The sequence below is a fragment of the Panthera uncia genome, chromosome D2 (genome assembly GCF_023721935.1).
Source record: "Panthera uncia isolate 11264 chromosome D2, Puncia_PCG_1.0, whole genome shotgun sequence".
Lineage (NCBI taxonomy): Eukaryota > Metazoa > Chordata > Mammalia > Carnivora > Felidae > Panthera > Panthera uncia.
The window spans coordinates 10,669,271-10,685,495 of NC_064818.1; the positions used below are offsets into that span (position 1 = coordinate 10,669,271).

The 16,225-nt window shown below is 37.3% G+C and overlaps 1 protein-coding gene across 2 annotated transcripts in view; it reads right to left on the reverse strand.

The window, feature by feature from the left end:
* Positions 1-16,225, reverse strand: part of RYR2 (ryanodine receptor 2) — a 754,822-nt gene that overhangs the window by 79,168 nt on the left and 659,429 nt on the right. For both annotated transcript variants that reach the window (XM_049646094.1, XM_049646095.1), the window contains 2 exons: positions 11,263-11,316; positions 9,992-10,015 (listed from right to left, as the gene is read on the reverse strand). In XM_049646094.1, coding sequence (XP_049502051.1) covers positions 9,992-10,015; positions 11,263-11,316 — 78 coding nt within the window. The remainder of the gene's footprint in view (positions 1-9,991; positions 10,016-11,262; positions 11,317-16,225) is intronic.

A 16,225-nucleotide genomic window follows, 5' to 3' on the forward strand; every position in this document is an offset into this window, starting at 1 on the left:
ACAAAATTGATCAGGGTTTTTTTTCACACTATAGTTAGAGCTCCTGTGGTTAACGTTTTATTTTTTTTCTTAAATTATGTGATAGGTCTAAATGGAAGCAGAGAAAAGAAAAAAAAGGCAGCTTTGCTTCATATGTATAGCCATGCTAACATCTAAAAGGGTTGCCTTCATGTTTAAACCTCTTCCTGCAAAGTCAAGAACAAAACGAAAACAAAACCACACAGACACACAAAACCATATTGTCATTACAACACAGTTTCAGAAAAACTGAAAGACCCTTTCGCCTGCTCTTCAGGTGTGGTTTAAAATTGGTCACAGCAACATTTGATCCCTCCTTTTAGACCCAACAATCTTTCACGTTCTTCCCGAACTCTGCACTTGTGCTTCCCAGTGTAACCAATTCCTTTCGTGGAAGACTTTTTCAGTAAGACAGCGAGAAGACATTATTGGCCTAAGGAACCACCCTAGCATTTTCATCTACTAAAGAGGCAAGGGAGTTAGAAAGACTGATTCTTCTACTAACCCAATAAAATGTATGAAGACAGTCATCAGGAAAAACCCAAAGAAGACAGAAGATGGCAGCGTGCCGTATATTCTTGAGGGGGGAAAAAACAAACGAACAAAAAATAGAAAACCCTTTGCTGTTTGTGCTACAAAAGTAGGTGGACCAGCTCGAAGATCTGCCAGAACAATGTACACAATACATTCTAGATCCTGGTATCCTCTGCAGTAACCGAAATCGCGCCTGATGGATGAAGGTCAGAGGATCAAGAGACAGAGAATATTAAAAAAAAAAAAAAAAAAAAACTCCCTGGGTAGAGATCACCCTCATTTTTCTCACACGGCATCTAAATTTCAATATTAATAAATACTTCAGGGGAGATGATGATTCATCTGATACAACTACTGACCTAAAAAAGATACACTGATCTAGAAGCAGGAAAGCCATACTTCATAAGGAGGGATCAGGTCAACCTCTAGGCTTGAATTTCTTCTTTGTCAGATTGAGTTGGAGGCTTTCTCTTCGGAAGATATTTAATATTATTTCTTTCTGGTACTTTGTCCTTTGAGAAGTGCTTCCTGGGTATGTAATTTAATCCCTCCATTGGAAATTTTATCACAGTGTAATAAAATAAAACCTTTTTGAAAGCTAAACTCGGAAGTTTTCAGACAATAAAATGATGGATTATGTGGAAAGAAAGAAAATTATTTCATTTCAACCTCACTGCAGATTAGTTTTTCTAAGAAAACTGAAGATAGGTCTTTTTAAAGAATTTTACTCAGGGAAACAGCACCCGAAAAGTAGCTTTTTAAAGCATCTTTTTAAGAGTAGGGTCCTGTCCCATCCCAGATTCTGCCTAAACTGCCACTGAGTCTTAAATAAACATTATACCTTCTACTTTAAGTTCAGTCTCTAAATCATTCTTTCTAAGGTTACAAAAGAGGGTTGTGGGGAGGAGGAGGTCCAAAGTTTCAATTTTCCCCTAGGCAAAAAGTTCTGATTACCAAGAGCAACCAGGAATTATCAGCTGTTTTCCTCAGAAGATTGCTATGAACCTTTTCAAGGTCAATAGTGGTAATAAATCAGACCCATGATCAAATAGCAGGCATTGAATGAAAGTATTCAACATCATGACTGCATTTAGTATGACTGAAGTTTGTAATAAAATATTAAGATTCTTCCATTTTTTCCTAGAGTGCCTTGCGTTTAGCATTTGATGGGGGGGAGGGGAGGGGAATTGAAAGGCCTGAAGAAAAAAATCATCCATTCAGTTCTTCAACAACTTGTCTTACAGGAGAAAAATATGGAACTTAAAAAAAAAAAATAAATTACAACTGCCCCTTGCTTCTTGATGGATAAAATAGTTTATCCCTATGATGGAGATGAAAGATATTTTAAAGTAAAGTAGGTCAGCCTTTTGAGAGCAAAACTTTTACACTGAAACTGACGGACCCTCCTCGGTTATGTGGGCATTTGGGGCCGCGTGGACATCCCAGCTACAGTCAGTACATAACGCCACAGGAGCCCAGTTGGCTTGCCTTTTTTTGTTTTTTCTCTTTGCATTTCCAAGCATTCAGCAACCGCTGAAAAGGTTTTCATAATGTTTTCCTCTTCAGCTGCATGTAGAGGCTAGTTCTGAGTTTTCTAGGAGCTGAACTCTTTCTATAAATATTTCACATAATTTCATAATAAGTCAACCTTACCTATTCTAATTTGGCACCTTAAGAGTAGTCACAACCTACAAGATGATGTTGAATCTCAACATTGTAAGAAAAAGAAGACGGAAATTTAGAAAACTCAATTGGGTGACTAGGGGGGCAAGAGCAAAAGGCAGTGAGATGCTAACCCTTTGGTTTACAACACAAACAGGCCAACTCCGACTAAGGGAACACAAAAATCTAGCTGGGAGTCATGTTCTACATTTCAATTATTTTTGTTCAGTATTCCAGTTTCTGAAACTGTAGGTTGGCCACATTTATAAAGAGTCGACTTGCAGTCCTAGGAAAACACTTTAGATTATAACTCTGTCTAATAACAACGGCCCCCCACATTTATAAATTTTAAATTTAATTTCTTAAAAATCAAATGAATGTATATGGAGTTTCCTAGAAGAAAGTCTCCATGAGACCAGGGGCTAAGAGACTTGTCTGCCTGTTTTAACCACAAGGATTCATATACTACAGATCCAGTAATGTTCCCTGCACATCACAGGTGTTCAAGGAAATGTGTGGAATGAATTGCAGAACTAAACAGTGTGGTAACAGGTAGCATGTACAACTGATCTGAAATTTTACAAATGCTGTCTTTTCACGTGAAGAGCTACAAAGCTAGTACAACGTGGACGTCTCTTTTCGTCCATTTTCGGTACCTGGTCAAAGAATTATACACGTACAAATACTCATTCTCAAACTGTGGTTTTTAGCTCATTTCATTTGCTGTCTGTAGCTTTATTACCCATTCTCTTTGTTGCTGAATATCGACTAGTATAATAATCTTCCAAAGTTCTGCTTTTCAATAGGATGGGCATAGTTTCTAATGTTTTCTCTTTAACAACAACAACAAAAAAAATGGAGAAAAAGAAAAATATGCTTTCACCCAAAGCAAACTTTAAATGCCACATTTTTTATTAATAGATGATCAGAGATGACAGAAACACTAAAACAGAGAAATGTCGTTCAGTTAATGTGTTGGAGGTCTGAAGTTTAGATGTGCTATATGGTATGATCATGGCTTACTTCTTCCTTTAGCATTTACACTCCCATACTTGTTGAAATATTATTTCCCTTGGATTCAGCATATTTAGAACTAACCACTATGATGCTGAAGCAATAAAACCCAGCCGCATTGAAATAATTACCTATTTCAGGGACCTGTTGGCAAAATGTATACTACATCTCACACACACACACACACAAACTCCATGAACAAAATATAAAGTGGCGTGGGGGGTGGGTGGGGAGAATGAGCAATTCTAAAATCAGAAGGTATCAAATTAGCAATGTCAGATTAAGTTATCATGAGAGGGAATGTGGTTTGTCCTGAGCACAAAATTGATTTAGAACAGCGTTCATTTACCCATTTGGTTGCTTAAGCCTTAAAAGCATCAAATACTGCCTTGAAGACAGAAGGAAATGCTATGCAGTCCCACTAGCCTGATGAAAGAGAGAACAAGAAAAATAAGGTGATTGGCGGTCTCTAATAATATGGAGGTATGGTTAGATCACGAAGGTCCCAGAGTGTTGGAAAAATTCATGGGAAAAGGGAGAAGTTAGAATACATTTTATCATAGAATGGATCATGACAACTCATTATCTGGGTTTTGACTTCTCTCAGTGCTAGTTGTTTTAAGGGTCTATAATTCTAAGTTTTCACAAATGATTACTGATCCTTCCCCAGATCAACTCTTGAGAAACAGATGTACTCAATACAGTCTTGAATATTACCTGTTCAGCGGAGAGAGGGCTTTTTCTGGAGACTGTCTTAAGGATACACAGTCCTTCTGTTATTCCAGACTCTGGGTACTTATCCTGTGCTCAGCCACCTTCAGATGTCACCTGTACATCTGGACTTTATTGTATATGTTCTCAAATAATTACTTATACTGAATTTCTGAAGACCTTTATCATTATATCACATGCTGTCCTTTTCGCGAAGATCCTCAGGAATTTTTGTTTCTCCCAAAGAAGATGACTATGTTTATTTTATTGATACAGTGAACTGTGAAATTTATGTGATAGAATGTGGACTCCTGGAAAGCTCATCGTAATCAGTAATGCTGACCAACTCCAGCAAATTAGCAAGACTCTAAGGCATGGGTTTCTGGATTAATCTCATTCTTAGAAGGCTCCATGTGTCCCTGAACCCCTATTATCCCTCAACGCTTTTCCCTTTTTTATCTAACTGTATCAGGTATAATTGTGTGATACTTTAAATACCAACTAACTAGAATTTAAATAAAAACTTGAAACAAACAAAAAATACCAAAAAGGTAGAGACAGGTATACATGTACAGAAGCTAAGCTATTTTCTACAAAACATTTTTAATGTGACATTTCTATTCTAAAAACTATGAAGTTTATTTTTTTTTCCACTCCTCCACAAAAGATTGGAAGAAAAAGTAACAAAAGTTTGCGTGCTTCTATCCATATTCTTGCATTTAGATGAATTATGAGATTTCCCTGAAAAATTAAAAGCACTCACCCATGAAAAGCAAATCAACACTTTTAAAGCTGGGTGTGACCCCTGAGAACATCTAGTTCAAAACAGAAAAAGCTGAGGCACAGAGTAATTTAAATATGACCCCTGAAGGTCACCTGGATGAGAACCCAGGTCTCCTGTCCTGTGTAGTTCTGTGTTCACCCTCCTGGGAAAGTTTCTCTAAGGGCTTCCTCGGCTTGATTTTATTTTATTTTTTTTTATTTTTTTTATTTTTTTAATTTTTTTTTCAACGTTTTTTATTTATTTTTGGGACAGAGAGAGACAGAGCATGAACGGGGAAGGGTCAGAGAGAGAGGGAGACACAGAATCGGAAACAGGCTCCAGGCTCCGAGCCATCAGCCCAGAGCCTGACGCGGGGCTCGAACTCACGGACCGCGAGATCGTCGCGGGGCTCGAACTCACGGACCGCGAGATCGTGACCTGGCTGAAGTCGGACGCTTAACCGACTGCGCCACCCAGGCGCCCCTCGGCTTGATTTTATACGAAGGTAGAATTGATTAAAAGTAATAGTAACAACAAATACCTATAGAGTTTGTTATGTGATAGTCAATGTTCTGAGTGTATTATATGTGTGAACTAATTCGATCCTTACCACAGTCCCATGAAATAGAATCTATAATCAGCCCCATTTTATAGACAGGATAATTGAGGCTTAAGATCACACAGGTAGCTGGTAGAGCTGGGATTCAAATACAGGTGGCTCATTCAACTGATTCTGCTGTTACGCATCTGCTGTACATAATGCAGTCAAGCATAAACCTCAACTGAGATTATTTTTAAAACACCAGCACATGAAGTCAAACTGTCATGTGCAGCAAAAATGCACAATTATATGTGTAAATGTATATTCCATACAGTTTGCTGTTTAGGTGCAACATCCAATATGCACGAGTCACCATATACAATATAGAGGACTGTGCTTTCTAGGAACTTTCCTCATACCAGGACTGTACTCCATCCTGCCCCATACCGCTTTCTCTCCAAGACTTGGCAATTTGCCATACTTCTGAGACAGTAGGCCCTAGAAAAGGCTCACAGCATTACTGTGGTTATGAAACCTGGCTCCTGTCATCACTACCACCCACTAAGGAGGCCCCACGCCCATGTATACAGAGGCTGTAGTGCCTGAACACGGCTGGACCCACGCTGGCTTTGGCTTCCCAAAGGGTGCATGAAAAATCTGCTTATCATCAGGAAGTATGAAGAAATTAAGCCCCTGTAACCAATAACAGGTAGGAGGTGGGACAGAACCAGTGCTCATCCTTCGTCCCCATTAGGCACTGTTCCAAGATGCATATGGTCATTCTAGGGCCATCTGACACCACTGTTGAATAGCTGTGGTCAGCTCAAGAATGCACTATCTTGTATTTGCTCTCTCTCCTTCCTTAGATCATCCATTCTCTTTTGCCCCCACTCTTACCTTCCCTGGGATTGTAACACCCCTCAACCCCAATAAAGTGTTAGCACATAATCTCTTTGCCCTGTTTTCCAAGGAACCTGGGCTAAGACATGGGGGTATTACTTGAGATCGATGACTTCAGTATATAACAGTGCCGTTAGTGGAATGCAGCCAGAGACATGAGAACAGTGGCCATCAAAATTCCTTATCCCTTCTCTATGATTCAATAGTACAATGAGCAACTCAACACTTTAGCCTGCGTTTTGGGTACCATGGTGCTTCTGCGGTAGAAACAAAGCAACTGTAAGTTTACCTGATAAAAAGAATCATTGTTTCAATGTTCTAGATCCAAAGCTATATCTTTGACTTTTTATATTTAAGGCTTGTCTTTGGTAAGACTTGGGGAACCCTTCTAATTTAAATTGCTTTGTTCCTATGGACAGAATTAAATGAACCCATTCAAAGATCGAATTATATAGCTGCTGGAGGGTACATCTTATAGCCAATTCATTCTTGCAGGACTGCCAAAGAATGGAATTCTATTCAAAATTAGATCATTGGAGGGGCCAGACAAAGGCAATTTTATCACTGGGTACAGCTATATAGCATCAGACCTTAAAGACATTTGGGCCTAAATGGATTCTTCCACGCTCAGTGATGCATATTTTGGAATATGAGCTGGGTACTGGTCTGAATTCTTTAGCAGGTACGATGATATTTTAGTTATGCCTGAGGCCCATCTGGGACAGAATACAAGTTAGTCTCCTAAAGCTTTTTAATACAGAATATCAACTCTGGAATAGGCATTTTTAGCATTTAAGAGAGTAGCAATTCTCTTTAATCAATAGTACAGAATAATAGGACCTCGGGGACTCAGCAGAGAATTCATCTGTGAATTAGAAATTGGGCATTTGCCAAAGGATGATGCAACTTGCCTAATATTTGAGAAAGATGGTTTAGAAGGCAAGTTAATGCTCCATTCCTCTGGCTTACTTAAGCTCCACTGTCATTAATTTGGAGTTTTATTAAGAAATAAATCTATATTATAGTACCTTAATATTCCACAGAAATCCTTCCATTGAATTAGCATTTAATGCCACACGCTCAGAGTTTAGAGAACAGCATTAGAAAAGCAGCAGCCATCTGGGGGACGTTTCTGTGTCTTTTGCAAAATCATAGTTTAAAAATGTGGTTTACTTTGGTACCAAATCTCTTTGTTCATCTAGGTGAAAAAACCCATCATGCTCAAGAGAAATGAAGTTATTTGACCTGCAACATTATTAATTTGTTATTATTGTTATTTGCTTTGGCATTTGAAAAATCCAAAGCTAAACAAAGTGTTCAACTATGGTAATAAGCATCTCAAGTAATTGCTAAAACATTTCTTCCCTTTCAGTTACTCTTGGCCTCTTCTTAAGATTTAACTGTCCTTTTGTGTAGTTTTAGTATTGAAGTAGTCCCAAATCTAAAAAGAGCTATATATAATAAACTAAATATGCAACAAAATTATTAAATAGTTACAGGAAGAGAATATTTACGTATATCATTGATGAAGCAGGGTATTGAATTATCAAGTTAAATCAAGCAAGTTTTAACATAATCGTATCAGCAAAACAGACATGTGATGGAAAAAGAAAAGAGCTGTCAAATACTCAGCATTTTAGTCCCCGCCTCCTGTGTTTAACATTTCTTAAACTTTACTTCACCCCTGCATGGGAATTTTCCCTATAATGCCATCTTTTAAAAAGACCTAGTTTCTTCTCAGTATCTTCACTGAATACTTACAGATGAAGAATTTAAGTAGAAATACACCAAATGTTAATAATTAGTCAGTTATGGGGATAAAATTAAACTACCACACACTTTAGGTTATTCCCAAATTTGTTTAACATCATTCGTTTTAAGAATTATTGAAACAGCCAAATAAGCTTTCACATTTATTATATCTTGGATGAAAACTTCCACTCCTAGACTATCTCTAAGTGATGTTAAACAACCAGACACTTCAATGTAAAAAGTCTGGGAGATTACTAAATTCATAAAGAAAAAGTAATAATCCAGTTGTCTGGTTAATGTTCAGTGGTTCTGTTAGTATCACAGAGTCAACCTCAGACAAGAGTATCTTCATAGGCAACTGCTTTCATGTCTCTTTTTCAAATTGGTAAGAGTTCATATTGCTTACTCATGGAGTACGTATTTTGTGAAAAGTAGCATGCTATGCAAATTAGGCATATATAATAAATTACAGTCCTGAATCACATGGAAATACAGTAAAAAATCTGGTTAAGAGGTGAACATTCCCACATCTTGTCTATGGTTATGCACATGAATAAATGGCAATCATAAGCAACTTTAAAATCCTGTTTCGGAGGGGGGGGGCAGTTATACCTGGGGGTTTACATCTTCTTTCCTATGGTTAATTGCCAGGCTTCACCAGTATTTGAACATCCTGCCAGTCGTTCTTAGTCTAGGGCACGTAACCTCTTCCCTCAGGTCAGGCTCCATGCCTCACCTGATCTCTTGTCTTCGGTCTGACCTGAATCCTAGACAGATTCCACCACTAGCCATTCCTAGACTTCTGTTTTGAATAGGGAACTTTTCTTTTTTGAATAAGGAATCACCAGATTCGACCCTATTTACCAAACTGGATTTGCTTTTAGATCTCCCTGAAACTGTATTCCTCTCTCAAAGTAAGATGGTTTTCTTAACCAGCAACACATTCCTGACCTTCCTTATCTACCCGTATCCCACAGATATCAATACACCCTTGGGGCATGAACTTCAGTGCTAGGAAATCAAATCTTTGGTTTCTCCTAGGAGGTCCCTTCATGTTTTCAACTCTCAATAATTCACAAGCATTATACCTGAGATAATCAGTGATAAAAACATAAATACCAGCTTAGTATCACACTCATTATTACCTACTACTTAAGCCCAGAATATATTATTGTCATATCTTACATGTCATTAACTATATTATATCCATCCAATTAGAGTTAAATCTGACAGCTGTATGAACTCAAATTTTTAAATTTATAAGGATCATAATGTACGAATAATACATTCTTCCAAATATAACAGTGAGTTAAAGTATTATCATTTGTTTCTTCTAAATAGATTCTTCATGACATTATAAATTCATTTTAACAGTAATTTTTTTTTAACTAAAGCCATGATGGGTATTTTTTCCCTGGGATGTTCTAATCAATTTTCCTATGAACTAGTGTCATGAAAATAATATGTAAGCTTAACAGGGTTCATAACAAAGGAAAATGGTTGTAATGCTAGATCAAGATGGGTTTTTTTGTTAGATAACATTCCAAGTGCTCAGTTATTCAAAATATTAAGAGATAGAAGTAATCATCAAGTTGTTCCCTGTAATGAAATGCTGAAATCAACATTAAAATTGTGGAACAGCCTCTCTGATTACTAACTAGGGATATGACGAGCACAATGGGAAAGCAGGCTTCCTTCCAATCTCATCAGCAATGCCATTTGTCGCATCTCTTTTTGAGTAACAAGACTCGTATTCAAGAAACATCAAGAGGGATGAGGCCAGAATGCTGTACTGAAAGACCCTTAGCTGAAAGGTAATCAGCTAAATGGCTGGCCTTTGACCCCAGCCCAGCATGCAGCCCAGGGTTCACATGTAGGATAACATTTCAATTATGAGTCGTTGGAATGGCAAGAATAAATCTGCATCAAGGAACGGGCACCGAAGGGACCAATTGCATTAGAGCTACGAACTCGTAGAAAGATTGCAAGACCTTTTATTACAAAAGAATCCAAGATGTTGGGTCTAACAAAGGTAAATGTCACAAGAAACCGAAACTCAGACCCAGACAAATACACACATATATATATAGTTTTACCTTGCTGCGTTGGGATCCTGTGACCTTAAGGAAGGATGAGGACAAGAAGCAAAATAGCAATAAACAATTGCTCGGAAGACAACTGACAGACCATAAATGGTGTGCACTTCAGAAAAAAACAGTATTATTTGCTGCTCAGAGCTCATTCGAATTTACCTCAGTTTCTTATCAATAAAGATGGATTTGAGAACAGAACATACATACTTTAGAAAAGATTATAGTGTCATGTAGGAAAATTAATCTTACAGCATCTTAGTCAGCAACAGTCACAGGGTATTCTCAGATTAGTTTTCGTACTTTCTACACATTGACTTCAATGCTGCAGAGATGCTGTATCGAATTGTTTCTGGAAAGGACACTACTCTTTGTCCACCCCTCAACCTCTACCTTTTTATGGGACCACTGTAATTAAGGACCGACTGCTGGCTACTAATCTGTTTACAGACTTCTGGCTCGAAATCCAGGTATGTAATAGGAAAAAACAAATAATGTAATCTGTTTCTTTCCACTTCATTTTTTTTTTGAAAATTCTATAAAGAAAAAAAAAAGAAAAAGAAAAAAAAAGAAACAGAGAAGGGGTGGTTAGCAACAACTCCTTTTTTTTTTTTCTATAGAAAACAAAAGTCAAGTCTAAATAAAGGGGGAAAATAATATTGACTTCCCTTCTGGCTAACTGATATTGAGCAGTCTTTCTAATATTTACAAGCTGAGAACATTGAGAAAATAATCATAGAATAGAACGTAGCCCTAGGAATATACGCATTCCTACCTCATGCAAGCAAACTGCGTTCTGCACCACCATCTACATATGATCAGGAAATGAGTGACCTAATTGGGTTGAAGTCAAAAGAGGCTGAATCTTTTAGGAGTTCTTCAATTCAGAAGAAAATATCAAACCAAGGGTTTAATTAAAAACTCGATGTCATGTTGCTCTTCAGTGAGTATTTTCCTCACATGTCCGTTGGAAATTTCAGATCCCAACATTCACTGAGATGAGAACAATTTGAAGTGATCTCATCTCGGAAGGTTCTCAGGAACACTCATTCTGAACATATGGGTTTTATTGGATTATTTCATTACTCTACGTTCCTTGGTCTTAACTTTAGCAAATGTTAGGACTCAGATCTGTCTATCCAGCTTCTGACATGCAGTTCCTTGACACAATAAGCTGCAATAAGCCATGAAGCAAGAAACATAAATGTCAGTTATAAGCTATGAAACAATGTTTCAAAGTAGAAAAAAAAAGACAAATCTAGAAAGATCCATCTTACTTCAAAACTCTTCACTTCTTCTTCACCATCATCATCTTCCTCATCATGACAACTCTGATACATGGAAAACATTAAAAAAAAGTCAGCAGGATTAGAATATGTTGAGGCAGGAGGTACAAAAGAATGTTGTGTAGAACACCAAATCATTGGTATTAATTTATCATTGACATTGTTTAAATGGATGTGTCAGATACAGTAAACGTGGACGGCATGACCAATGAATGCATGACCTACAAGAAAATGATACTGTGCTTTTACAAAATCAAAATATTAAATTGCCAATTTAAGTAATACAGATACATGCAATAATTGTGAATAAAATTAACAGAAAACATGTCCATTATCAAAGTGCATCTTGTAATCCTTTAAATTCATTTTTATTGTAATTGATCCAAAAGAGGAAATGAAATTCTAGCTGCTACTAATATTACTCTTTAATAGAAAAATAAGTAAACTATTCTATTATTTTGAGTTATTTCCCCAGAAATGATAAAGGAGATATAGTAATCCATGCATACATTTTAATCTAATTCCCACAGCTAAAATTTTTGTTTGATAAATTGTGTGAGGACACAGAGGGTCTGCTTCAAATCCTAATGCTGCCAATTATTAGCTGTTTAGTTTAGGGCAAGTTCCCTTACCTCTCTGGGTCTCCCTTTCCTCATATTTAAGATGGGAATAAGAAAAAGAGGACCAGGGTTCCTGAGACGATTATATGAATTAACATATGCTAATGGTTTCCCACTTAGAAATAAGCGTCTGAAAATAATAAGCATTTAATACATCTCAACTGCTCCTATTATTATGGTTGACCAAAGGAAGCTGTCACTAACCAATAGCTATGGCAGGTGAAAAATCTTGAGTTCTTCAATGTTAGATCGTTCCAGCCTTTCTAAAGATTCCTTACGGTCGGCAAGCACTCAGTGTATCAGTGAAGTGAATGGTGGCAAGTAATTAAATATAAGCTACAAATCAGAAAAAATGCTTTCAATTCAATGATTGCCTGTATTTTGAGTACAGAGATGAAGAGGGGGTGGGAGAGAAGGCATAGAATGTGATCCTCCTACCCACACAATAATATTCTGTTGTTCATTCAACAAATATTGACTCTCACCCTTTCCAATTCAGAATAAGACTGACAACATGGTTTGCCAAGGAGAAAGTAAAGGGCACACAGACCTGTGACAATTTTGCTCTTTGGAAAAGGTGTTCAGTAGTGTGCTGCCCCCCAGAAACAAAGATGTGAATTATTTATTCAGAGGGTGGGGGATTATCTGCTAGGTGCTAATGCCACCTTGGCTCCCAGGTAATCAGTTCACCAGGAATTTAAAAAATAAGAACCCATGATGACTTTAGCAAAACATATCTGCAAGGCAAATCTGTGGTCATCCATAACTACTATGTATCTCAGTTAAACACAGAGGACTTTTGGCCTATCTGCCCTCTAAGATTACCAATGTAATATTTCACTCTTCTGCATTAGTAATTAGAAGTGAAGCATGGGGCGCCTGGATGGCTCAGCCAGTTAAGTGTCTGTCTTCGGCTCAGATCATGATCTCGCAGCCCGTGGGTCTGAGCCCCACGTGGGGCTCTGTGCTGACAGCTCAAAGCCTGGAGCCTGCTTTGGAATCTGTACCTCCTTGTCTCTCTGCCTCTCCCCCACTTGCACTCTGTCTGTCTCTCTCTCTCTCAAAAATAAATAAACATTAAAAAATTAAAAAGAGAAGTGAAGCATAGGGATTTTATCAAGTAACAAGCATGTTTACTATTTAAGCAAATTAGAACACTAATATGAAATGTCTCTTACTGGAGAGTTTTAAATGATCTCCTATATAAGTTTTATTACCTTTAAAAATACCAAGAAGAAAAAAAAAATAGCAAGAAGAAACAAGTTACAAAAAAAAAAAAAGGTTATTTATTTATTTATTTATTTATTTATTTATTTATTTATTTATTTTGAGAGAGAGAGAGCGAGCGCAAGTGAGCATGGGAGGGTCAGAGAGCAAGGGAGAGAGGTATCCCAAGCAGGCTCTGTACTGCCAGCCCAGAGCCCAATGTAGGGCTCGAACCCACACACCGTGAGATCATGACTTGGACTGACACTAAGAGTCAGACATTCAACCGACTGAGCCACCCACGTGCCCCTTGAAATCAAGAATATATTCAGAAAAATTGTCATTTTAGGTTATAATGATATATGCTTTTAAGCTATAAAAGTCATAGGATATGCTTGCTTTTAGAATTCCTTCAGGAATTTAGAGCTCTAGCTGACAGATTTTTTTTTTACAAAAGTTTTTAAGTAAAATAAACTACTTAATAAATCTTTCCATGAAAATTTAGTGAGATTTGCTCCAATCAGGTTAAAATTTGTGATTTTTAGGACCTATTAAGCCTCAATTTGGAATATACATCAAACCTATAAACGACTTTGAACTTCCATTGATTGCACATGTTGAGGGTATGCTGAGACCACAAGAAAACTACAACAGATCTGCAATTTTTTAATGTATTGGGAAGAAAACGAAGGATTCACATGTATACGAGATACATTTTTCAGTAGCAAATGGCATCCGTGTGATATATAGGGTAAGTAAATAGAGTTCTATTAGATGGTCCTAACACACAGGATTAGCTTTCTGCACCAAAATGACAAATTCTAGGCAAGGAGTGATGCCATATGCCAGGAAGGAAAAAGTGAATAAAATCCATACATAAAGGAGCAGAAGTGTGGAATAAGGGACTTTGAAATTAAAAAAAAAAAAAAAAAGAAAACTAAACTGGAGGATACTTTGGGCCATTCCAGCAACCAGATCGAAATTCACAATTGGTGATGAGAATCCATAAGCAGTAAGTAGGGCACTTCACATTGCCAGCATCTGCTGGGAATTTCTTTCTGCAAAGCAAGTATATTTCACACATTGTTAAGTTGCCCTTCTGTGCCATGCCTCAGAAGATGGAGGAGGCAAAAACCAGAAACTTTTAGCATGCATGTAAATCTAAAAGCTAATGGGTGAGGGGTGCCTGGGGGGGCTCAGTCGGTTAAGCGTCCGACTTCAGCTCAGGTCATGATCTCACGGCTCATGAGTTCGAGCCCCGTGTTGGGCACTGTGCTGACAGCTCAAAGACTGGAGTCTGCTTCAGATTCTGTGTCTCCCCCTCTCTCTCTAACCGTCCCCTCCCCTCCACTCTCTGTCTCAAAAATAAATAAACATTAAAACAAAAAAATTTTAAAGCCAATGAGTGAGATCAAAGTGAGAGAAATCTCCTAACAAAGTGACCCTGGCCTTTCATAATTTTAACCAACAAAGGATAGAACATTGGGCATAACTAGTATCCTAAATATTTTATTATGTTAGTAAGAGAAGGACGAGAAAAGGATTTTCTCAGCCTGAAGCCAAAATAGTGGAAACACTGTTGAGTGAATAACTTATGATGGCAGCATTCTAGATACTTCCATATTGTTATCTTGTTCAAATTGGTAGGAGCATCCCATTAGAATGAAACAGCTTCAGACTGTTGAGGAGAGAGACTGGGTAGTAAAGAAGCATTCTGAGACTCAAGCAGGGGTGGTCATGATGACGACAATGGGGATGGTAACAGTAAGCTAATGTGGATGCACTAGAAATCCTCTGACACACTTTTAAAGGGGTGCTATACATGACAGAAGTAGATGGTTGGAGACACAGGCAAAGAAAAGAATATTAATCTCAAGTTTAAAATAAAGTGTGGCGTGAAAAAATACAAAGATTTAAAATGAGTTTTTTAAGATCTAGAGGAAGCAAAGAGAATAAGGGGCAGTAAGAACAGGATTTAGAGCAGATGTAATAATAATAATAATAAAAAAGAAGAGTAGAGCTATTCATCAGCTATTTGCTTCAGATTATACCATGAAAGAGAAGTGATTTTTAAATACAGACATTATCTAGCCAAGAGAAATGAAAATTAAGACCCCAATGAAAGACCATTTTATTCCCATTTGGTTGGCAAAAATTGAGAAATCCTATAATATCAAATACTAGAAAGATATGGATCATCAGAATGTCTCTTAAACACTGAGGGTAAGAACGTAATTTCATGCAACAAACTTTGAAAAAGAGTTTGCCATTTTCTCCTTAAGTTGAACATTCTTATACCCTATACCCTACATCCCTTGTACAAGAGAAGGAATGGGGGCACCTGGGTGGCTCAGTTGGTTAAGTGTCTGACTCTTGATTTTGGCTCAGGTCAAAATCAAGCCCTCTGGGATCAAGCCCTCTGTCGGGCTCTGTGCTGATGGCAGGGAGCCTGCCTGGGATTCTCTTCCTCTCTCTCAGTTCCTCCCCCATGCTCACTCACTCTCTCAAAAATAAACAAAAATTTAAAAAACATATAAATGAATAAAAAGAGGCCATTTTGAGCCCTTTTCATGTTAGCAAAAACATAGATTCAACATAAAAGGTTATCAACAGAAAAGTAAATAAATAAGCTAGGGTGTAGTTGCCCAATGGAATATAATGAAATAGTAAAATCAAATGAACTCCGGCAACACATAGAAGGGTTGATGAATCTTAGAAAACAGTATTAAGGAAAACAAGTACCAAGAAATTATATATAGCATACTGCCCTTTTAAAAGTTAAAAACAACTAAAATTAAAAACACATATAATTATATGTATAATTATAATATATACACATTTGCATATATGTGATGTGTATGTATTAACAAATAGGTATGATAAGGGAAAATGACATAAAAGGAGAGCAAGGGTACTGGAACACAAAATTCAGGATGATGGTTTCCTTGTATGTGGGAACAAGGTATGGGTTAAGGGGGAAGATCACATGACTACGTGTAAGTTAGTATGAAGGTCTTAACTTTTCTTGCGTGTGGTGCATTTATGGGTATTTGCTACATTACTAGAAATGACTACATAACTAACTTAGTAAAAGTAGGCCACTATAATGGGCCAATGGTAAGGGTCTA